This window comes from Nomascus leucogenys, chromosome 10, assembly GCF_006542625.1.
Source record: "Nomascus leucogenys isolate Asia chromosome 10, Asia_NLE_v1, whole genome shotgun sequence".
Lineage (NCBI taxonomy): Eukaryota > Metazoa > Chordata > Mammalia > Primates > Hylobatidae > Nomascus > Nomascus leucogenys.
In genome coordinates this window covers 88609988-88634577 of record NC_044390.1, presented here as the reverse complement: position 1 = coordinate 88634577, position 24590 = coordinate 88609988, and the positions used below count along the sequence as shown (strand labels likewise).

Here is a 24590-nt window from a genome sequence, read left to right as displayed (position 1 = left end):
TCACAGCATCAAGTTCTCACACTTCGTGGTCTCAGGGACCCCTTCATGCTCTTAAAAATTATGAGGACCCTAAAGAGCTTTTCTTTTATGTAGGCTATATATTTATTAATATTGACTGTATTAGAAATTTAAACTGAGTTTGGTGTGAGAGGACTTTAGCTTAAAAAAAAAAAAAAATTAAAACAGACTTTTTTTTTTTTTTTTGAGACAGTCTTGCTCTGTCGCCCAGGCTGGAGTGCAGTGGTGTGCTCGTGCCTCACTGCAGCCTCTACTTCCTGGGCTCAAGCAGTCCTCCCACCTCAGCCTCCCGAGTAGCTGGGACTACAGGCATTCACCACCACGCTCAATTAATTTTTGTATTTTTTTGTAAAGACATGGTTTTGCCACATTGCCCAGGCTAGTCTCAAACTCCTGGGCTCAGGCAGTCCGCCTGCCTTGGCCTCCCAAAGTGCTGGGATTGCAGGCATGTGCTACCACTCCTGGCTAAGAAATTTTTTTAGATTTTAAATTTATCTTAAAATAACAAGAAAACCCATGACGTGTTAATAGAAATAACATATTTTGGCCGGGCACAGTGGCTAACGCCTGCAATCCCTGCAATTTGGGAGGCTGAGGTGGGAGGATCACTCGAGGTCAGGAGTTTGAGACCAGCCTGGCCAACATGGTGAAACCCCATCTCTACTAAAAATACAAAAATTACCCAGCACACCTGTAGTCCCAGCTACTCGGGAGGCTAAGGTGGGAGAATCGCTTGAACCCAGGAGGCAGACGGAGAGGTTGCAGTGAGCCGAGATCACATCACTGCACTCCAGACTGGGCGACAGAGCAAGACACCGTCTCAAAAATAAATAAATAAGAAAAAAGAAATAACATATTTTTATGAGAAATAATTACATTTTCCAAAACAAAAAGAATGGCATTGTTTTGTATTTTTGTAAATCTCTTTTATGTCTGGTTCATTAGAAGGGACTTGGAATTGCCGGGTGCAATGGTTCATGCCTGTGATTTTGGCACTTTGGGAGGCCGATGCGGGTGGATCATGAGGTCAGGAGTTCGAGACCAGCCTGGCCAACATGGTGAAACCCCCCGTCTCTACTAAAAATACAAAAAATTAGCTGGGCGTGGTGGTGGGCGCCTGTGCTACTCGGGAGGCTGAGGCAGGAGAATCGCTTGAACCCAGGAGGCAGAGGTTGCAGTGAGTCAAAACCGCTCCACTGCACTCCAGCCTGGACAACAGAACAAGACTCCAGTCTCAAAAAATAAAAAGAAAAAGAAAAGACCTGGAATTTTCATATCTGCTTCTGTGTTATGTCTATTGTGATATGTTGTTTTGGAGGGAGTATGAGGAAAATTTGGCCTCAGATATATACTACTTGGAAAAGGGAGGAGTGTTTTAACAGCCTTTTGATAATTGTGGATACTCTGATACTCAACTAGAACTCAACAGTTTTTTTTAAAGTTTAGTTGCAATGTGGAGTCTGAAACTGTATCAATGAGCTGTTCACATTGTTACACTGAAAGTCATTAGCCTGTCTTGCCCTTTGAGTAGCTCATTTGCTCGGGCCTGATGTTGTAACACCATGTATTGGTCATCTGGAAAATACTGGCTCCCTGAGTTAGGTGGATTTTCCAAATATTGGCACATAATATTATTTTAGAAATCACGTTTGTTAATATGATTACTGATCTCCTCGGAAAAGTCTCAGTTTTGGGAAGCTGTGTGGGTTATGGCGGTTCATGTAAGTTTTCCAAAGTCTAATTTTCATTCAGAAACTTGAATTTTATCATTTGCACCAAATGCTGTCAGTTATTTTTCTGGAAATGACAAGCTCACTTCTTTGATCTTCACAAAAATACACCAATGTCCAGGGGGTTTCTATCAGTCATTCCTTCAAGTAAAAATAATCTATGGAGAAAGTGGCCATTTCAGCTCCCAGCTCAGTCATGAGTGCCTTTCCTTTGGTACGCGTCACCTGTGTGCCGAGGCACTTTACGCATACTTCTTATTGTCACAAAGCACGTGAAAAGGATGTGTACTCTAGGGTAAGGTTTTCATAAAGTAATTTTTACTGTTTCATCAGAGATATTCTTAGATGAAACTGGTGATCTTTTTTTTTTTTTTTTTTTTTTTTTTTTTTTTTTGAGACGGAGTCTCGCTCTGTCACCCAGGCTGGAGCGCAGTGGCATGGTCTCGGCTCACTGCAACCTCCGCCTCCTGGGTTCACGCCATTCTTCTGCCTCAGTCTCCCGAGTAGCTGGGACGACAGGCGCCCACCACCACGCCTGGCTAATTTTTTTTTGTATTTTTAGTAGAGACGGGGTTTCACCGTGTTAGCCAGGATGGTCTCGATCTCTTGACCTTACGATCTGCCCGCCTCGGCCTCCCAAAGTGCTGGGATTACAGGCGTGAGCCACCGTGCCTGGCCTGGTGATCTTTTTAATAAGCGTATGGCCATGAGTCACCCCATGGCTGCTGGTGCAGCTGGGGGCCTTGCCTTGACTGGTGCTGAGGGGCCAGGAGCTTCACCCACCAGTACAAATATCAATACTGTGCAAAAGGCAAATAACATTTGTTATTCTGAAGACAGTTCTGACCTCCTAACCTTTCTGTAAAGGTCTTGGGAGCCTGCAGTCCATGGTCTGTGCCTTGAATACCCACTGGTGAGATGCAGCTTCATCTCATCTGCATGGATCTGGGCTGGGCTCACGCCCCTGCTCCTTTGGGGCTTTTCTGAATGTGAGGCCTTCCCTGACTTCCGTATTTAAAATTAGCCCCCTTCTGCCCCTCACTCCAGCCCTCTAATTTTTCCCCATGTCTCTGTCTCTAACATACTCTGTCCTTCATTTTGTCTGCCTCCCTCCGCTAAAATGTAAGCTCTGGATGGCAGAGATTTTGAGCTGTCTTGTTCCTTGCTGTATCCCCAGCAATTAAGAGTAGTATCTGGCATGTGGAGGTAGTAGCCTGTTAACGTATTTCAATGAATGAGTGAGCGAATGTGCCTGGGCCACTTTCCTGGGGTCTCCTGGCAGGCCCAAGGGGAGCAGCTCATTGCCCTTGACCTGGCCCCCCTGGGGGTCCATGCTCCCCACCCCTGATGACTTGTCTTATTCTCCCTGGCTCCTCAGCCAGTGCTGCCCCACACTGCCGTGTGCCTTGTGTGTGGCGAGGCGGGGAAGGAAGACACGGTGGAAGAGGAGGAAGGCAAGTTTAACCTCATGCTCATGGAGTGCTCCATCTGCAACGAAATCATCCACCCTGGATGCCTTAAGGTGAGTGGCCCAGTGGGGACAGGTGGTGCTGACGCTCTGGGGCAGGTAGGGTTGCTGGAGATGCTGGTGAGAGGGTGGGATGCAGGTCTTGCAGTGAATTCCTGGAGGATTCTTGAGTCTGGGTGATCCTGTGTGTCAAGGGATAAGCCCAGGGCAAGGAGGGCCTGGAGTACCTCAGAGACCCAGTGTCATCAAAGGAATAAACACACCCCCACCTCCCAGGATGTCAGAACCAGAGAGGGTTTCCAGAGTCTCAGTGGATGGCAAACACAGGCTGCTTGTTTGTAGCTGGGCCAGAGGGAGCGCCTCCAGGTGGCTCCAGGCTTCTGGGAGAAGAAGGCCCCACACCTCACTCCTTCCCCCAGCACCCAGTAGAGTCCTCTGCAAAGTCCTTTCTGCATGCCAGGCACTGAGCTGGTGGCTTTACCTGGATCATACTCCCCCAGCGAGATGGCCACACTAACTTTTATGGCCAAGGGCACCAGCCCACAGAGACGGAGTGTCTTGCCCAGGGTCCCAGAGAAGCAAAGGGGCTCAGCCTCTGAACCCTGGCCTGGATCCACAGCTGCCCATCTCTGCCAGCCTCTGCGGGTGTGTTTTCTTTTGGCTGGAAACGGGATAGACGTGATGTTGCGGAGGGGGTGCTGCTGCTTCTGGAAGACATGGCCTCACAGACCCTTGTGCCCGTGGGCCCTCTTCTCTGCCCATCCCTTTTCTGAGTCCTGGTGTTCCCCGCAGATTAAGGAGTCAGAGGGTGTGGTCAACGACGAGCTTCCAAACTGCTGGGAGTGTCCGAAGTGTAACCACGCCGGCAAGACCGGGAAAGTGAGTGCCGGGCTCCAAGTCCCAGGGTCAGTCGGGAGAGGGGCGGGCCTGGGCCTGGCCCCGACCAGCCTGTCCCAGGAGTGTCAGGCAGGTGGGGTGCCGTGGGCTTGGAGAGGAGGAAGGGCAAGTCCAAAGGTATACAGTTGGTCTGTTCCTTCTCTCTTTTTGGCCTACAAGCAAAAGCGTGGCCCTGGCTTTAAGTACGCCTCCAACCTGCCCGGCTCCCTGCTCAAGGAGCAGAAGATGAACCGGGACAACAAGGAAGGGCAGGAGCCTGCCAAGCGGAGGAGCGAGTGTGAGGAGGCGCCCCGGCGCAGGTCGGATGAGCACCCCAAGAAGGTGCCGCCGGACGGCCTCCTGCGCAGAAAGTCTGATGACGTGCACCTGAGGAAGAAGCGGAAATACGAGAAGCCCCAGGAGCTGAGTGGACGCAAGCGGGTACGGACCAGGAGGGGCTGGGAGGCAAAGGGGTTGGTCTGGCTGGTCCCGGGTGCTGGGTTGGAGGGATGGGGCAGGGGGTGGGCAGCGGGTAGAGCTTGGGAAAATCCCGGCCTCATGCTGCCTTGAGCAGGTCACCTAAGTCCTGAGAGCCCTGCCCCAAAGAAAGGAGGGGAAAACCAGCGAGTCACTCCTCTTCCCACCCCCCCTCCCCTTTAGGCCTCATCGCTTCAAACGTCCCCCGGTTCCTCCTCTCACCTCTCGCCGAGGCCCCCTCTAGGCAGCAGCCTCAGCCCCTGGTGGAGATCCAGTCTCACTTACTTCCAGCAGCAGGTGCTCCCACGACGCACGCCCTCCTGAGGCCCTGCGAGTCCCGGGCTGTCCCCCACCCCACCCCGCTGGTCCTCCACCCCACTGCTGCCTCTCCTGAGGCTTCCCAGGTCTCGGCCCCAGATCTCTGGCTCGTGGTTCTGGCTTGGGGCCTGGGAAGCTGTCTGTGCCTAGAGCCTCTGTTGGTTGGGATGGAAGCTGTGAGTCCAGGGAACCTCTGAGGAGCCTGGTGGCCCTGCTCCACCCACGGGCCGTGCTGTCACCAGCCACAAGGTGGCGCCAGGAGTCTCTCCCAGCTCTAGCCATTCCGGCTGGGCCGGGGATTCCCACAGGGCTGTGCGCCAGAACTGGCTCCCAGAGCCGAGGCTGATTTGAACGGGCGGCTGCACATCTCCGGGTCTGTGGGGTGGGAGGTCAGTTGGATGGGAACAGTTCAACCGTACTGCTATTTCCAGCTTCTTCCTTGAAAGCCGCAGGCAGGGCTCGCCCGTCTGTCGGTCAGACATGGAGATGGCATTTGTGGGGAAGGCGTCCCTCCAGCCCCTCCTCTGGAGACTATGGACTCGTGGTGGGGTGGGGTGTCGAGGGGACAAAATCCCACAAGCCTGGGGAGCAAGCTCTGCGTCCTTTCTTTTTCGTGACAGCTCAAACCTGGCAAAGAAGATAAGCTTTTCAGGAAAAAGGTACCATCTTCCCCTCCCTCCTGTGCCCCAGGCCTGAGCGGTCAGAGCTGCACCGCAGCTCCCTGGGCCACAGTCCCGTGGCAGGGGGGCGGGAGGCCTTGGGTGGGCGCAGCCCTGAGCCCCAGAGGCTGACACGTCTCCGCTCTCGCCCTCAGCGGCGGTCCTGGAAGAACGCCGAGGACCGCATGGCGCTGGCCAACAAGCCCCTCAGGCGCTTCAAGCAGGAACCCGAGGACGATCTGCCCGAAGCGCCCCCCAAGACCAGGGAGAGCGACCACTCCCGCTCCAGCTCCCCCACCGCGGGACCCAGCACCGAAGGGGCCGAGGGCCCGGAGGAGAAGAAGAAGGTGAAGATGCGCCGGAAGCGGCGGCTTCCCAACAAGGAGCTGAGCAGGGAGCTGAGCAAGGAGCTCAACCACGAGATCCAGAGGACGGAGAACAGCCTGGCCAACGAGAACCAGCAGCCCATCAAGTCGGAGCCTGAGAGTGAGGGCGAGGAGCCCAAGCGGCCCCCAGGCATCTGCGAGCGCCCCCACCGATTCAGCAAGGGGCTCAACGGCACACCCCGGGAGCTGCGGCACCAGCTGGGGCCCAGCCTGCGCAGCCCGCCCCGCGTCATCTCCCGACCCCCACCCTCCGTGTCCCCGCCCAAGTGTATGCAGATGGAGCGCCATGTGATCCGGCCACCCCCCATCAGCCCCCCGCCTGACTCGCTACCCCTGGACGATGGGGCAGCCCACGTCATGCACAGGGAGGTGTGGATGGCCGTCTTCAGCTACCTCAGCCACCAAGACCTGTGTGTCTGCATGCGGGTCTGCAGGACCTGGAACCGCTGGTGAGCGGCGGCCTGTGTAGGGCTCTAGGTTAAGGCTCAGGCGGCACCAGGGATGGCCCGTGTGTGTGGAGTCGCTGGCGATGCTCTTTCCTTCCAAGCCCCAGTAGGGCTTCATTGTGCTCCCCAAAGCGTTCCAGCTGGCTACAGCGGCCCCTCTGGTCATGTCAGAGGAGGTGACCCCGTTTATTCCCTGATGTAGCTTCCTGGAGGGTGAAGTGAGGACCACGTGGGGTCCTTGGCTTCGGAGAGTTAGTCCAAGTTTCCAGCAAGGCTGCCAGTTACAACTTCAGTCCAGCCGATATTTACCAGCTTTCTGGCCTTAGCTCTGCCTTAACGCTCTTGGATGAACGGGCATGACGCCAGCTTCATGGGGTTGTTTGGAGGAACGGCCGGTAGAGGGCGTTGTAAAGCCCATGGTAAATACTTGATGGAGGCCGGGCGCAGTGGCTCATGCCTGTAATCCTAGCACTTTGCGGGCGGATCACTTGAAGTCAGGAGTTCAAGACCAGCCTGGCCAACATGGTGAAACCTCATTTCCACTAAAAATAAAAAAATTAGCCGGTGTGGTGGCGCACACCTGTAATCCCAGCTACTCGGGAGGCTGAGGCAGCAGAATCGCTTGAACCTGGGAGATGGAAGTTGTGGTGAGCAGAGATTGCACCACTACACACCAGCCTGGGAACACAGCGAGACTCCGTCTTAACACATACATACATACTTGATGGAAAGCGGGAGCCATGGCTGTCAGAGCAGATGGGAGGTGCCCGCGTGGGGGCAGGACAGGTGCTACATAGAGAAGGGTCCAGAGCGCTGAGTTAAGGAGCCTCCCAGAGGTGGTTAGGTGGAGGAGTTGAGAGCTGTGCATGGGCTCCCCAGAGAAGCCCCACCTCTGACGATGTGTCCCCACCGGGCCGGTCCCCAGGTGCTGCGATAAGCGGTTGTGGACCCGCATTGACCTGAACCACTGCAAGTCTATCACACCCCTGATGCTGAGCGGCATCATCCGGCGACAGCCCGTCTCCCTCGACCTCAGCTGGACCAATATCTCCAAGAAGCAGCTGAGCTGGCTCATCAACCGGCTGCCTGGTGAGCCCTGGGCCAGTGGCCCCGAGTGTGTCTGCTGCAGTGAGGGCTGGGGCTGCATCCCCTGACCTTCACCCTTTTCTATGTGCCCCCAGGGCTCCGGGACTTGGTGCTGTCAGGCTGCTCATGGATCGCGGTCTCGGCCCTTTGCAGCTCCAGTTGTCCGCTGCTCCGGACCCTGGATGTCCAGTGGGTGGAGGGACTAAAGGATGCCCAGATGCGGGATCTCCTGTCCCCGCCCACGGACAACAGGCCAGGTGAGTTGCCAGGCTGGGGATTTCTGTGGGGGTGGGGTGAGCGAGCTAGGCTGTTGGATCTGCTTTTACTCTCAGACCCCAGCATATCCTCCATCCTTCTCAGGCCCCAGCCGTTCCCCAAAGGACATAGGGATGAGTCTCTGCTGCCATGTTCTCAGTTTGCTTCAGGCACAGAGGGGATCTGGGAGGAGGCAGGGGCTCCTGTGCACATGCGAGACTCGCTCCTGGGGCTCCGGGTGCGTCTCACTGCTTTCCTGTTGACTGGCTCCTGGGGCTTCGCATGCGTCTCACTGCTTTCCTGTTGACTCGCTCCTGGGGCTCTGCGTGCGTCTCACTGCTTTCCTGTTGACTCGCTCCTGGGGCTCTGCGTGCGTCTCACTGCCTTTCTGTTGACTTGCCCCTCGTTGGTTTCAAGTCTCCACTGCCATCGGGATCAGTGTGGTTGTGCAAGAGCTTCCAGGATGGCACCTCCCCCTGGACTGGGCTGGACTGCCTAGGTCTGTGCTTCTCCCCAAGCCACGGGGATCGGAGGTGCTGCGCGACCTCTGCACTGGTTGGCTGATGACTACTGGGTGGAATGTGGGCTTAGTGTTTCTAGGTCTTTTAGTTTTTCAAGAGAATCTGGAAATCTAAGTTTTGATGTGGAGTCTGATTTTTAACTGTTGGAATTCTGATTTTGGGAGGAAGCAGTTTATAACTAAATGAAATCTGAGCGTTCTGTCTGGCTGGCGGGCCTTTTAGAGTGTCACGTCAGCGTGACCAGGCCTCCTCGGTCAGATTGACGGGTTGCCCCCTCCTTCCTGCCCCACCAGGTCAGATGGATAATCGGAGCAAGCTCCGGAACATCGTGGAGCTGCGCCTGGCAGGCCTGGACATCACAGATGCCTCCCTGCGGCTCATCATCCGCCACATGCCCCTGCTCTCCAAGCTCCACCTCAGTTACTGTAACCACGTCACCGACCAGTCCATCAACCTGCTCACCGCTGTTGGCACCACCACCCGAGACTCCTTAACCGAGATCAACCTGTCTGGTGAGTCAGGCCCCCATCGGGTCTGCGCAACACTCCGTGGGAGAGCCAGGAGGTTCACATTTGTGGAAAACGATTGGTGCGTCCACAACTATGTGGTCACAGTGCTGGGTGTCTCGTTTACTGAGATGGACAGCCCAGTCCAGGGGGGGAAACACATTAAACAAAGAGTTACTGTTGGCTGGGCGCAGTGGCTCACGCCTGTAATCCCAGCACGTTGGGAGGCTGAGGCAGGTGGATCATAAGGACAGGACTAGCCTGGCCGACATGGTGAAACGCCGTCTCTACAAAAAAACACAAAAATTAGCTGGGCGTGGTGGCCGGCGCCTGTAATCCCAGCTACTCAGGAGGCTGAGGCAGGAGAATCGCTTGAAACTGGAAGGTGGAGGTTGCCGTGAGCCAAGATGGCACCACTGCACTCCAGCCTATGTGACAAGACCAAAACTGTCTCAAAAAAAAAAAAAAAAAAAAAAAAAAAAAAAGTTACCGTTGGAATTGTAGTAATTGTTACCCCAAAACAGTGCTGGTTAGCAGCAGCCACAAGCACATAGCAGTGGTTCTTGACCCAAAATACGGACAAAGGACAGCTTCCCGAGGGGGTGCAGAAGAGCCGGTGCCTGACAACCAGGGTGTTGAGACAGTGGGGGCCGGGAGGCAAGGCCCCTGGTGGGCAGGAGGGAGCTTGGTTTCTGCCTTTGCTGTCGTTGCTTACACGCACCCCTTGTGACCCTGCTGTAAGGAGCCTGTTGTTGGAGAGAAAAAAACCCACAGTGAGTTCCATTATTGTTCTCTGTCGCTCTGGTGGCAGGATCTTCACTCGCTCCACTTGCTGTTGGGGCGGCAGTTGGTTCTGAAGGACTTGGGGCTCCAGTATGCAGCGAGGTACACAGAGCAATGCTGCCTGCTCTTAGCCCAACTAACCCGATTTTGGTCTGGTAGCTTAGGATGGTCTGGATTGGCGGGTGTTGGGTTTGGGTGAGAGCAAAAAAAGAGAAAAAAAAACTTTGCAGGTTTTTTTTTTTACCCTCAGAAATTACCAAGTACTAAGGACATCCCCATCTCATCAAATTGCATTTTTGACACAGCGCAGTGGTGACGTGCATGTTGCTTTCTCCTCTGCATTCCACATTCATGCCTGATAAACTATCTGGCAACCATGCCTCATAGCAGGGGCATGGGAGCTTTGGATGGGATGAGATCATTCGGGACCTAGGAAGCCATTCCTTCTCCTCATGAAGTTTTGGTGGTAGGGATTGTTCCACCTCGTGGATGCAAAGAACCAGAGTGAATTGAGGCTTCTCCAGCTCAAGCGCCAGGTCATGGGCTTGAATTGGTGATGGAGCTGCCCTTTAGAGAGGGCCTGGGAGTCGTCTTACTCTAAGTGCTGGCATTTTATTAAATCTCTTCATTATATCCTGGTTTAGTTATTATGGATGCGTAGCAGAGATCTCAGTATAAATTCCCTCCCCTGCGGTGTGGGCCATGCTGTGTGTGTGCGTGCAAATCATCTTTTGCATTTTGTTTTTTCAGCATGATAAATTGAGGTCATCTTTTTATCTCAGTGCATACAGCTCTCTGCATTCTTTTTTTTTTTTTTTTTTTTTTTTGAGACGGAGCCTTGCTCTGTCGCCCAGGCTGGAGTGCAGTGGAGTGATCTTGGCTCACTCCAGCCTCTGCCTCCCAGGTTCAAGTGATTCTTCTGCCTCAGTCTCCTGAGTAGCTGTGATTACAGGCGCCTGCCACCACGCCTGGCTAAGTGTTGTATTTTTAGTAGAGATCAGGTTTCACCATGTTGGCCAGGCTGGCCTCGAACTCCTGACCTCAGGTGATCCACCCACCTCTGCCTCCCAAAGTGCTGGGATTACAGGCATGAGCCACCACGCCCAGTCTGCATTCTTGTTAAGAGCTGTGACGTATATTAAGGCGTATCTCTATACCTAGACTCTTCTAGATTTTCTTAAAAAAAAAAAAAAAAAATTCCCCTCTCATCGGTGTAACTAGTTGAGTTACTGGAAAAATAAGCTTGTCCTGATGCAAGCACCAGAGATGGGAAAAAAGTCTGTGTCACAAAATAGATGACAGTTGGCATGCCTCAAGATCCTTAAACTTGGTTGGAGGATCTGGTCTCGTGACAAGGGAAGTTGCAATTCTAGCTATTGTTCTGGCCGAATTCCATTGTGGAAAATTTACTGGGTGCTCAAGGCAGTCCCCTGCCTTTCCCTTCACCCTATCCTCACTACCTGAGGCAACGCCTTAAACTCTTGAATTCTTTCTTCCGGTGTTTACCTCTGCTATTTCAAAATAGCAAGCCTAGTGCTCGCTTTGGCAGCCCATATACTGCAATTTCTTTTTTTTCCCCATGTGGACATTATATATTTATTAGCTTGCTCTTATATAACATGAGGATTTATTACTGTTGTATCCTTCCCTCCCACTCACTGCCCGTTTTTCTCCCTCCATCTTTTGCAATTTTTGGTTGTCGCTATTCTTTCACTTATTATGACCATGTTAAGTGTTGGTCACTGTTAAGCCAAATAGTGTATTATGAGTACATTTTCTTTCTTGCTCAATGTTTTTATTAAGTTAATTGCCTCATTTTGTTTGCTTAGTTTCTATGCAAATGGTACAACAGAATTGAATGCAGTACCCCTCCCCACCCCCAACTCATCAGTCTCTTGACCAGTTTTCGTAGGAGAGCTGCCTCCTGACTTCTTTTCCTCCCCTTTCGTTTTCTCCACTGGGACTGGCCGCCCCACCGCTGCCATCCTGGACTCCTTTGGTCTCTGTCTTGGCCTAGGTACCTTCCTTGATCGCATATCTTCTTTCTTGGTTTACTCTCATATTTGGTGAGAGACATTTTCTAGACCCTGTGTGTCTGAATTTGTTTTTATTATATATACCTTCCCATTTAGTTGCTAGTTCTGCTGGGTATAGAACCCTAGTCTGGGAGCCTGTTGCTACAGTAAGTGGGAGGTTTTGCTCCACCATCTTATGCCTTCCAGAGGCAAGGTCTAAAACCATTTGATTCTTCATCTGTCAGTGAATCTATTTTCTCTCCTTGTAAGTTAATAGAAAGTCGTCTAGTTGTCTGCAATTTTTGATGACAAACTTGGGTTTGAGTCCATTTCACCTACCATGCTGAACACTCACAGAAGCCCTTCAGTCTGGACGTCTGTGTTCTTCACTTGTAGAAAAACTTCTTCTTAACTTCCTCCCCTTCTGTTTTCCTCTTGCTGGACTAGTCCTCTGATTCCTGTCTTCTCTCCTCGTTTCCATGTCAATGTCTTTTGCTGTATTTTCTGGGAGTTTTCCCTTACTTTATCATACAACTTTTTTTTTTTTTTTTGAGACGGAGTCTCGCTCTGTCGCCCAGGCTGGAGTGCAGTGGCGCGATCTTGGCTCACTACAAGCTCCGCCTCCCAGGTTCACACCATTCTCCCGCCTCAGCCTCCCGAGTAGCTGAGGCTACAGGCGCCCGCCACCACGCCCGGCTAAATTTTTGTATTTTTAGTAGAGATGGGGTTTCACCGTGTTAGCCAGGATGGTCTCGATCTCCTGACCTCGTGATCCGCCCGCCTTGGCCTCCCAAAGTGCTGGGATTACAGGCATGAGCCACCATGCCTGGCCACAACTTATAAGCTGAGTTTTTCATTTCTGTTGTTGTGCAGTTGAACCATATGAAACTGCTGTTTTTATAAGTCAAAAGTAGTCAAATGTTGGCATTTTCATATGGTTCAACCTATATGTTTAATTTTCAAGCTGTATTCTCTGAACTTTTTGTGGAATGGCCTGTTGTTTTTTGGAGCCAGATACTTTCCTACCTGAGGATATGAATGATTGTTTTATTTTCTTCTCTCTGCTTTGACTGTTCCCTTCAAATGCCGTCAGTGGCCTTCGGCAGAGGCTCTCCTCAGCTTGAGTGCTGATGCTTGCCTGTCCCTCCACTCAAGGGTGATCAGAAGCTCTGGGCACGCGGTTGGAGCTTGTCTGCTATGGATGACACTTACAGGGTGGTCTCTCTGTGTCGTTTCTTTGATGAAACCTGGACATCAGATCTTTCCATCTTTCTCTTAAGCTGGTCAGGATTGCCAGAAAGACTCTCCTTGATCTCCTAAGGGTGTAGGCTGGACCGCCATCGGTATGGTCAAGTATGGGGCTTGATGGGGGAAGGAGGTTCTCAATAGTCAGCAGGTAAATTTTCCCTTAGCCCCACTTTTGAGTGGGCACCCCTACTTTCTGTGCCCACTGGAGCCCAGCCCATCAGAGACTAAAACCGCAGTCTTCTGTTGGGGAAGGAATGTGGACATCTTACTGCTCCTTGAATAGATTTTCAACCAGTGCTTCTGTTACTAACACCATCTTCAGCCCCACTTCCAATGTACCTGTCACTTCCAATGCAAGAGGAATTTCTGAGAAATCACCACTAAACACCTTGGAGGTGTTCTATAGAATAATCATTCTTTTCTGCTTTCCCCTCAGCCACTTTAGGGTTAATTAAGCTTTCTCAAGTCTCCTAAATTGTTATCTCTTCTCCAGCTTCCAAAATTAGAAAAATAATTACGTTGTAGTAAAATAATACATACTATAAAATGGACCACCTTAGCATTTTTGGGCATAGAATTCAGTGGCATTAAGTACATTCACGATGTTGTGCAAGTGTCACCAACATCCATCTCCAGACTTTTTTTCTGTTTTAGAGACGGTCTCGCTATGTTGCCCAGGCTGGTCTCAAACCCCTGGGCTCAAGCAGTCCTCCTGCCCCAGCCTCCCAAAATGTTGGAATTATAGGCATGAGCCACTGCACCTGGCCTTTTTTATTTTTTCCCTTTGTTGGCTGTGATTTTGGTGTCATATCAATCTTTGCAACGTCTAATATCATGAAAAATTTCCCGTTTTTTCTTTTTTCAAGACGAAGTCTTGCTCTGTCGCCCAGGTTTGAGTGCAGTGGTGCTGACAGCTCACTGCAGCTTCCGCCTCCTGGGTTCATGTGATTCTCATGCCTCAGTCTCCCAAGTAGCTGGGACTACAAGCACGTGCCACCACACCTGGCTAATTTTTGTATTTTTAGTAGAGACGAGGTTTCACCATATTGGCCAGGCTGGTCTCGAACTCCTGACCTTGTGATCCACCTGCCTTGGCTTCCCAAAGTGCTGGGATTACAGGCGTGAGCCACCGCGCACGGCCGGGTCTAGCTTATTCTTTCGCATGTCGAAATTCAATTTTCCCAGCAGCATTTATTGAAAAGATTATCTATTAATTGAATGCTGTTGTCAGCACCCTTTTCAAAAACCACTTCACCATATATTTGAGGGTTTGTTTCTGGGCTCCTGATTCTTTTTTTTTTTTTTTTTTTTTTTTGATACAGGGTCTCGCTCTGTTGCCCAGCCTGGAGTGCAGTGCAGTGGCGTGATCTCGGCTTACTGCAACCTCCACCTCCTGGGTTCAAGCGATTCTCTTGCCTCAGCCTCCTGTGTAGCTGGGAGTACAGGTGTGTGCCACCATGCCATGTTGGCCAGGCTGGTCTCGAACGCCTGACCTCAGGTGATCCGCCCACCTTGGCCTCCCAGAGTGCTGGGATTACAGGTGTGAGTCACCACACCTGGCCGAGCTCTTGATTCTATTCCATTGGTCTATATGTCTATCCTTATGCCTGTAACGTGCTTTATTTATGAATGAATGAATGACAGGGGCTTACTCTGTCATCCAGGCTGGAGTGCAGTGATGTGATCATGGCTCACTGCAGGCTCCACCTCCCAGGCAAAAGTGATCCTCCCACCTCAGCCTCCTGTGTAGTTGGGACTAGAGGTACATACCACCATGTTAGGCTAATTTTGGTGTTTTTTTTTTTTTTTAATAGAGACAGGCTTTTTCTATGTTGCTCAGGCTGGTCTTGAACTCCTAGGCTCAAGTGATCCACCCACCTCAGCCTCCCAAGTGCTGGTCTTACAGGCATGAACCATTGTGCCTGGCCTATGTATTTTATTTTATTTTGAGATGGGATCTCACTGTGTTGCTCAGGCTGGAATCATACTCCTGGGCTCAAGTGGTTTTCTACCTCAGCTTCAGATTAGCTCAAGTTCTTCAACTTTGTTCTTTTTTTGGATTGTTCGGACAACTTGGAGCCCCATGCATTCACGGGAATTTTAGGATAGATTTTTCTATTTCTGCAAAAAATACTACTAGGATTTTATAGCAATTTCATTGAATCTGTAGATTTCTGTGGGTAGTGCTGACATCTTAATAGTATTAAGTCTTCCAATCCATGAACATAGGATTACTTTCCATTTATTTATGTCTAATTTAGTTTTTTTCAGCAATGCTTTATAGTCTTCAAAGTACAAGTTCTTCCTTGGTTAAATTTATTCCTGAAGCTAGGCATGGTGGCACACACCTATAGTCCCAGCTACTCAGGAAGCTGAGGTGGGAGGATCACTTGAGCCCAGGTGTCCTAGACCAGCCTGGGCAAAGTAGTGAGATTCTAGATCTAAAATGTTTAAAGGCGGAGGGAGAACTGATGAGGATGCTAACAAAAGTGATGTTCCTCCACAGGCTGGCGGGCGGGCAGGCGGGCCCCACGCGCCAGCAGGAAACATCTGTCAGCCTGCCTGTGGAGGGTCTGAGAAACCAGGCTGCAGTGAACTCTAATGCACAGAGGGACCAAAGGAAAGTCTTTTCCTTCTAGCTTCTTTGTTGGAAGGGTCTTTGGGCTCCAGTTTTGGGGAATATTTGAACCACAAGCCAGGAAGAGTGCTGGCTGGGCATGAATGAGCCTCCAAAGAGGGCCCAAATTAGTACCCAAAGACAACTCAGAAAAGGAGCCAGCTGGGCCTCCAGGTCTCACTTCACACCGAGTGCTGCCTTACCACTGACAGGTAACTGCCAGGATGCACTTGAGGCCCCCTTAGCCGTCTGACAGCTACAGGCCACAGCAGTGTGCCAGCCAGATGGCAGAGTTCTCTGGCATGGGAGCTGCCTGCTCTGGTGCTTGAAGGTGTCAAGGGAGAGGCAGGACTTGGGTCAGTCCCTTCTAGCCAGGAACTAGGCAAACATTGCAGGGGAAAAATATCCCTGAGCTGGTGATGGAGTGGGGACAGCATAGCTGGATCTGAGTAAGGAATGAGATGCATTCTGGGGATGAGCTAGACGGTGCTCTGGAAGGCAGATAGGGAGCTGGGAACAGGGTTAATTAAGATGGAAGATTCTGAGGGTGATTTCTTGCTGAAAATGTCTAGCCTGAATCTAAGCAAGCCTCTGGGATATCTGCAGTTCATAGGAAAAACAGGAGATATGGAACAAGCTAAATGACACCTTGAAGATGGTAAGTGTGAATGTGGGACATCCTCTAAGAAAACCATCCTGGTCAGACAGGGTCAACACCTATATCCCAGTGGTTTGGGAGGCTGGCGGGGGAGGATCACTTGAGACCAGGAGTTCAAATCTAACCAGTCAACATGTCATAGTAAATAATGAAAAATGAAAAGTATATGAAAATAAGCTTGTATTAGTAAAATCCCTATTCTTTTTTTTTTGAGACGGAGTCTTGGTCTGTCGCCCAGGCTGGAGTGCAGTGGCCCGATCTTGGCTCACTGCAAGCTCCGCCTCCCAGGTTCATGCCATTCTCCTGCCTCAGCCTCCCAAGTAGCTGGGATTACAGGCGCCCAATACCACCCCCGGCTAATTTTCTGTATTTTTAGTAGAGACGGGGTTTCACCGTGTTGGCCAGGATGGTCTCGATCTCCTGACCTCGTGATCCGCCCGCCTCAGCCTCCCAAAGTGCTGGGATTACAGGCGTGAGCCACCGCACCCAGCCAATCCCTATTCTTTATACTTAAAATGAATCAAGTATTGAGTTTTGGGGATCATGAGTTTCCCGAAGGAATTCTATGATAACATTCTACAACTTCATCATTGGATTTTGCAGTAAGATTATAAAGAGGGTCAGCCGTTTGGGGGGGAACTACTTGAGGGATTAATTAGAAGATTAAGGGATACCCTTTGAAAAACTGAGTTATTGCCGGGCACGGTGGCTCACACCTGTAATCCCAGCACTTTGGGAGGCTGAGCCGGATGGATCCCCTGAGTTCAGGAGTTCAAGACTAGCCTGGCTAACATGATGAAACCCCCATCTCTACTAAAAATACAAAAAATTAGCCGGGAGTGGTGGCCGGCGCCTGTAATCCCAGCTACTCGGGAGGCTGAGGCAGGAGAATCGCTTGAACCTGGGAAGGGGAGGTTGCAGTGAGCCGAGGTCACGCCACTGCATTCCAGCCTGGGCAACAAGAGCAAAACTCCGTCTCCAAAAAAAAAAAAGAAAGAAAAAAAAACCCACGAAAAACTGAGTTATCTGTTGAAGCATCTCTCGTTTTCCCATCTTCAGTCTAAAAGCAGCGCCTTCACTTGTGAATGCCTACGTGTATATAGACAGCTTTCCAGCACTACTGCTCCAGGTTCACGAATTGGTGAGCATCTGTTTGAAGATTCTGTGCTGATGTGGAGGCCACTGTCTGAAAGGACTGGCTGTATAAAGGAAGTCAGTTTGGTGGCGCATGTGGTGCTCTGACTTTACTACTTCACACCACCTCCTTGCCTGCAGGGATTTTGATAATGTAGATAGCACAGGCATTGTATGCATGATTGCGGTTTGCCCTTAGTATTTTTATTCCCACTCAATTTAATAAAGAAATGAAAGTGTTGATACTAAGGATGATTAGCAAAGGTCACAAATGTAATACCATTGAGGCCAGGCACAGTAGCTCAAGCCTGTAATCCCAGCACTTTGGGAGGCTGAGGCGGGCGGATCACATGAGGTCAGGAGTTTGAGGCCATCCTGGACAACATGGTGGAACCCAGTTTCTACTAAAAATACAAAAAAAAAAAAAAAAAAAAGTCACGCATAGTGGCACACGCCTGTAGTCCCAGCTACTCAGGAGGCTGAGGCAGGAGAATCACTTAAACCTGGGAGGCAGAGGTTGCAGTGAGCCGAGATTGCGCCACTGCACTCCAGCCTGGGTGACAAGAGCAAGACTCTGTCTCAAAAAAAAAAAGAAAAAGAAAAAAGAAAAGCACAAAGGGTGTGTCTGCAGATGAGGGTGTGATGAAGTCTGAATTCTGCTTTTGCTAGAAGGGCATGTTGGTCTGGTGCCTAGGCTGCTGGCACACGGTCAGTCCTGGGGTTAGGGCCAAACAGCTGTCCCTCATGCTGTGAATTGCTCCAAAGCACTGGGGCCTGCAAAAGCAAAAATGATCCCAAGATGCCCTTAGGGATGTTCTTTCTGTGACCCGGCGATGCCCCTCTGGGAATTTATCTGAAGGGAGGAGGCAGATAAATGCACAGTAATAGACACAGAGCAGTACTCATCAACAACATATTAGATGAGAAAAGCAAGCTTCTCGACATGGTGTGTGAGCCTATCAATCATTGTAAAAGCACATAGAACTACTTACATGAGCATACGCACGTATAGAGGCAGCTGTGTGGTAAATTAGAAGTGATTTTCATGTGGTTATCTGAATGCTTTTGAGGCATATATTAACCTTTATACCTGGTGGGTGAAACCCTTCCCCGTTTGAAGAGATTTTAAGCAAATAACATTTTATTTAGTGCAGCACAGCAGGAGCGGGAATATGTAGAGCTCTGACCTGTCCCCACTGCTGAGCGCCTGGGTCTGGGGGGACCTTCTGGCTCCTGCCCTTCGCACCTCACATTACTATTTATTTCTTCTCTGCAGACTGCAATAAGGTCACTGATCAGTGCCTGTCCTTCTTCAAACGCTGTGGAAACATCTGTCATATTGACCTGAGGTACTGCAAGCAAGTCACCAAGGAAGGCTGTGAGCAGTTCATAGCCGAGATGTCTGTGAGTGTCCAGTTTGGGCAAGTAGAAGAAAAACTCCTGCAAAAACTGAGTTAGTCCAAGGACAAGTATGTAAATATGGGGTGGGCTCTGGGAGGGGAGAGACTTTACAAAAATGAGGGCTTTTATTTTCCATTTGGAACGTGGGACAACAGACCACAACGCAATTCCATTTTGCAAGTCTTTCCAAGGGAGAAGCTGTTCAACCACCCATTTGGGGGATGAGTGAGCCGACACTTTCTTGGTCTTTCTAAGTCGTAACTGCACTGCTTTCTGGACCATTTCTAAGGCGGCCTTTACAAGAAGACATTCCTGTCAGAGAGGAGGGTGGACTTCGGAGAAATTCTCATACTGAAGCGTGAGCTTAGGAGTTTCTGTTAGTGGGAGTGGTGTTTTGGACACTTCATTCCTTGCAACACCGAGGTTTTGGGTGTTGACATAAAGTGGACCACACACCACATCTGCTGCCGTCTTGACACTTTTTTTTGGTTGGTTGGTTTTGTTACATCTTACATTATGCAGAACTATTTTTGTACAAATTGTTTAAAAGTTATTTATGCAAGGTTTGAATGCATACCAGTGTTTTTATTGTTTTGAGATTGCCAATTTTCCTGATTTCCTTAAGGTAGGAGAGAATTTAACGTGTACTTCATCGACACAACCCATCTACAAATGTGCCCAGATCTAACAAAGTAGGCTAAGACCTTCCACTTAAAAGCATGTTTAACTGGAAGTTGAGAGTCTGCTTTGTACCTCAAGAGTTACATGAGCATGTTGTGGATAGATGTAAATTATAGTCGAAGTAAGATACTCTGCCAAGTTTCCTCTGTAGAGAATTCACTTTTCTCAAATTTTAAAATTTCAACTTCAGCCTTTGCACTCAGGAGGGTCTGCTCCAGCATGAGCTCTTGTACTTACATAGATCTAATTTATACAGTGAGTCAAGACGTGGAATAAGTGCTCCCACATAGCCTTTCTTTTGCTTTTTTCTCTCCTCTGAAGTGTGAGTTGAGTTCTCATTTAGGTTTGTAACATGGCTATTTCCTAGCTGTAAAGTTCTGCATTTATAAGTGCCATTGTTGTAAGGTGGTGTTTCCTAGACCTTCCCTGATGCGATTTTACCTTTGTTGAATTTGTATAAACAATTGTACAAAAAAAACCACTCTCGAACTTTGAGGGTTTTTGTTCTAGGAGTGGACTAGAAGTTTAAGCCCAGAGTCAGTAAACACTGTTTTGAGGTCCAAACAATGTAATTTCTGATTCATCTGATGTACCCTGTGGTGCGTCATTTTTTTTTCTTCAGAAAGAAAGAAAGCTGTTTCTGGCTAGTAAAGGTAACGGGAAAGAGCTATGCTCTGACAACGGCTACGTGTAGGAATTAGACACAGACTTCTTTAAGGAGAAGAGAAGAGTTGCTCATCTGTCTGTGTGCCTCTTACCACACAGAATTAATTCCATGGCTACTTGCCATTACCGTTGCCTAAAAGTTCGCCAGATTTGGGAGACAGTGGGAGCAACTGCAGGAGGCTGCATCCTGTACAGGTAGCCTTGGGCCATGGTGGCTGTAGGAAACACTTGGTCATGAGGTGGCTTCCCCAAGTAGCAGATGCAGAAACCAGTGAGAAGTAATTTTAGATTACAGAATTTTTTTTTAAAGACAGGACCCTGCTGGCAATGTCATATTCACATACAGAAACAGCTGCTCTAGTGAATCTGAAGATGGAGACAGACAGTAACCAACCTCCTTCCTCAGTGATTGATAAGAGCAATGTAAGATGTTGCCCCTGTGGAAGAGGCCTTTCCTGCTGATGGCTGAGTTTTCTATTTGTCCCTTTTATTTTTACTATGGCAAAACAGTTTTAATTAAAATGAGACAAGGCCAGGTGGAGTGGATCCAGCACTTTGGGAGGGATCACCTGAGGTCAGGAGCTCAAGACCAACCTGACCAATATGGTGAAACCCCATCTCTACTAAAAATACAAAAATTAGCCAGGAGTGGTGGTGCATGCCTGTAGTCCCAGCTACTCAGGAGGCTGACAGGAGAATCGCTTGAAACCAGGACACAGAGGTTGCAGTGAGCTGAGATTGCACCATTATACTCCAGCCTGGCGACAGCGAGACTCCATTTCAAAAAAAAAAGAGAAAGATCTCATCTAGATACATGTCTCCTGTTAATTTAAATCCACAGACCCTTGTTGACTCAACCTAAAGACACTTGAAGCCACTGTACCCCAGAATTTAACTCATGGTTAAATCCACTTCACTCCATGGTTTATAAAAATGTGACTTTCTTTTGTAAGCCTGATTGTTTAAAATGCAGTGTCCTCATGAATGGTAATACTTGTTTTCTTGACAGCCTGAGTTCTCCAAACCTCCAAACATTAATAATATAGCTACCCTGATATCCAGTAAAGTCATCCTCTTCCTTAAGAATTGCTTTAAGGTTAATCATTGTTTTCTGGTGAATGGCTCCCGTAGTCACTCATTAGTAGCCAAGACAGATTTGTGGCTGCAACCAGGACTGGTTAAGGGAAGGTAGGGCTCAGGGTTAGAAGGCAGTGTTTCTCCTCTAAGCATTCCTGGAGCACACAGGTCTGCTAGGGAGGGGCTGCCAGGGCTGGGGATCCGAGCCACCACAGGGATGTGCAATACAGCAGAGACACAGCAGATCTCGTTTCAGGAGAGGCCACTGTATAGTACAGTGGCCATAAACTCCCCCAAGAGTACTGAACAATCCAGTAAGATTGTACTTCAGTACAAATCCATGGTCTCTGTACAGACCTATTTTATTTATTTTATTTTAGACAGAGTCTCCCTCTTGTCCAGGCTGGAGTGCAGTGGTGTGATCTCAGCTCACTGTAATCTCTGCCTCCCAGGTTCAAGCAATTCTCCTGCCTCAGCCTCCCGAATAGTTGGGACTACAGGTGCCTGCCACCATGCCCAGTTAATTTTTGTATTTTTAGTAGAGATGGGGTTTCACCCACCATGTTGGCCGGGCTGGTCTCGAACTCCTGACCTCAGGTGATCTGCTGGTCTCAGCCTCCTAAAGTGCTGGGATTACAGGGATGAGCCACCGTCCGCAGCCTCTTTTATTTTTAAAATGAGCCAAAGATGAGGCCAGCTGAGGCTAAATGCTACAAGCAACTACTCTGAGCCTACACACCATGTCTGATGAAGTAATGAAAGGACCATAAACCCAAGGGAATGTTTGCTGTGTCAAATCACAGCTTAGGAACCTAGAAAAGAGGCTCTGTCCCTTCCTCTAGGGAATCTGATGTTTACAAAGGAAGACACCATGGCACCTAAATGACATCCTTTCATATTCTGAAGATGGGATAAAGAGACTTCACTGTATTCCACTGCAGACTTACCCATATGACATGACCTATTTAAAAAATTTACTTAAAGCAGCATGGGGCTGGGTGCAGTGGCTCATACCTGTAATCCCAGCACTTTGAGAGGCCGAGGCAGGCGGATCACTCAAGGTCAGGAGTTCGAGACCAGCCTGGCCAACATGGTAAAACCCTGTCTCTATTAAAAATACACAATTAGCTGGGAGTGGTAGTATGCACCTGTGATCCCAGCTACTCAGGAGGAAGAGGCAGAAGAATCACTTGAACCTGGGAAGCAGAGGTTGCGGTAAGCCAAGACTGCACCATTGAACTTCAGCCTGGGCAACAGAGCAAGACTCTGTCTCAAAAAAAAAAAAAAAAAAAAAATTTGTTTAAAATTATCCAGGCATGGTGGTATGCATTATATGCCAGCTCCTGGGGAGGCTGAGGCGGGAGGATTGCTTGAGCCCAGAAGTTAAGACTATAGTGAGCTATGATCATGCCACTGTACTCTGCCTGGGTGGGCAACAGCAAGACTCTGTCTTTAAAAACAAAGGGGGAGGGGTGGGTAGAAAGGCATGCCAGTTTAAAAATTCAAACTCCAGAGGGAAATGCTTGCCCTCTGCCAAACAAGCCAATTTCCAAGTATCAAGCCTGTTACACTAAACATTTCTGTTGTCTGACATTTCTGTTGTCTGGCTAATAAACCAGGGTTACTTCAAACTACTATCTAAAAAATCCACCAAGCATTTTGTACTCTTTCTATAAAGAAGCCACTAAAACTCAATACACAAATCTAAGAGTAAACATTAAACTGCTTTAAGCTAAAACTGTATAAATCTGAATTTTTGACTTTAAGTTTAGACAAAACCAGCACCTACTGCTTAGCTTCTATGGCCTAGATTTAAAGACTTGCCACCACCAAGTTACCAATTTGGAGGAAATGTTAAAATTTCCAGTCTCATGAAAAGGTTACTTTGGGAGGCTGAGGTGGGTGGATCATGAGGTCAGGAGATCGAGACCATCCTGGCTAACAGTGAAACCCCGTCTCTACTAAATATACAGAAAAGTTAGCCGGGCATGGTGGCGGGCACCTATAGTCCCAGCTACTTGGGAGGCTGAGGCAGGAGAATGGCATGAACCCAGGAGGCGGAACTTGCAGTGAGCTGAGATCGCGCCACTGCACTCCGGCCTGGGCGACAGAGCAAGACTCTGTCTCAGAAAAAAAAAAAAAAAGAAAAGTTTAGACAAAAAGCACAAGTGCCCACAAAACTCTGGCAACTTATGCTGCTTCTAAAGGGAAGCCATGACCTGCTCAAGCCAGTTACTACTAATTGTGGTTGCAGACAAACAAGTAGGAGGCCTTGATTTACATGCTTTGATCTTCAAAAGCAGAAAAATTTTTTCTTTACTATTAGCCATACAGACTTTCTGCTCACAGCACAGGGGCATCTGCCTCCTGGTGTTCACAGGTATTTTCAGCTCTGTTGATGGACTAGTAGATTCTGAGCACCCAAGGCCATGTGTGTTACTCACTGCAGAGTCAGGAGATAACAGACTCTGAGAAGTGGCCACTCCCAGCTGCACTGAAATCACAGTTGGTCTCAACTCAACCATCCTGAGTCAAGTCAAGTTGGACCTAAAAGAGATTTCACAACATTTTTGCATAATATCCCAAGTTCCTCTTTTTTTTTTTTTTTTTGAGACAGAGTTTCGCTCGTCGCCCAGCCTGGAGTGCAATGGCGCGATCTTGGCTCACTGCAACCTCCGCCTTCCAGTTTCAAGCGATTCTCCTGCCTCAACCTCCCGAGTAGTTGGGATTACAGGCACCCACCACCATGCCCAGCTAATTTTTGTATTTTTAGTAGAAACGGTTTCACCATGTTGGCCAGGCAGGTCTCGAACTCTTGACCTCATGATCCACCCGCCTCAGCCTCCCAAAGTGCTAGGATTACAGGCATGAGCCACCGCACCTGGCCCAAGTTTCTCATTTCTTATGTGGTACTGGAAGGGTTAAAAGCAACTCTGGCATCAGAGCTAGGTTCAAATTCTGCATAGCCACTTTTTAACCATGAGGTTTTAGACAAGTCTAACTTCTCAGAGGTTAGAGAAGCAAAGCAATGTTTATTTCAGAAGGTTGCTTTGAGGACTGCAGAGGCAACTACAGCACCTAGTGCAATACCTGGACACAAACAGCACATCAGCAGTTAACCTTACTGATAAGCAAGCAGGAAATGTAAGCACTGTTGCTCATGTGGCATTGTTTTTTTCTTTTTTCTTTTTTTTTTTTTTTTTTTTTGAGACAAGGTCTGGCTCTGTTACCCAAGTTGGATTTCAGTGGCGTGATCTTGGTTCACTGTAACCTCCACACCCAAGGCTCAAGCCATCCTCCTGAGTAGCTGGGACTACCACACCTGGCTAATTTTTTCATATTTTTTCCAAAGACGGGATTTCGCCATGTTGTCCAAGCTAGTCTTGAACTCGTGAGCTCAAGCATTCCTCCAGCCTCAACCTCACAAGGTGCTAGGATTACAGGTGTGAGCCACTGCACCCGGCCCCCATGTGACATATTTGAAGGTGCTCCCACCACCATGTCTTCTGAAGAGGGGTGCTAGGCCAGGGCACCTGATTCAGAAACTGACCAAGACAATGTAAA

At 49.2% G+C, this 24590-nt stretch overlaps 1 protein-coding gene across 9 annotated transcripts in view; it reads left to right on the top strand.

Moving 5' to 3' along the window:
* The window catches only part of KDM2B (lysine demethylase 2B), a 153644-nt gene extending 133797 nt beyond the window's left edge, over positions 1 to 19847 (top strand). For 5 of the 9 annotated variants that reach the window (XM_030821527.1, XM_030821529.1, XM_030821530.1 and 2 more), the window contains 10 exons: positions 3127 to 3270; positions 4009 to 4095; positions 4273 to 4533; positions 4753 to 4866; positions 5508 to 5546; positions 5702 to 6381; positions 7304 to 7467; positions 7560 to 7721; positions 8534 to 8752; positions 18478 to 19572. In XM_030821527.1, the coding sequence (XP_030677387.1) occupies positions 3127 to 3270; positions 4009 to 4095; positions 4273 to 4533; positions 4753 to 4866; positions 5508 to 5546; positions 5702 to 6381; positions 7304 to 7467; positions 7560 to 7721; positions 8534 to 8752; positions 18478 to 18659 (2052 nt within the window). In that variant the 3' untranslated portion in view covers positions 18660 to 19572. Of the gene's footprint in view, positions 1 to 3126; positions 3271 to 4008; positions 4096 to 4272; positions 4534 to 4752; positions 4867 to 5507; positions 5547 to 5701; positions 6382 to 7303; positions 7468 to 7559; positions 7722 to 8533; positions 8753 to 18477 lie in introns of all 9 variants that reach the window. The other 4 variants (XM_030821532.1, XM_030821524.1, XM_030821525.1 and 1 more) reach the window with 3 other exon arrangements.
* The last annotated feature ends 4743 nt before the right edge of the window (positions 19848 to 24590 follow it).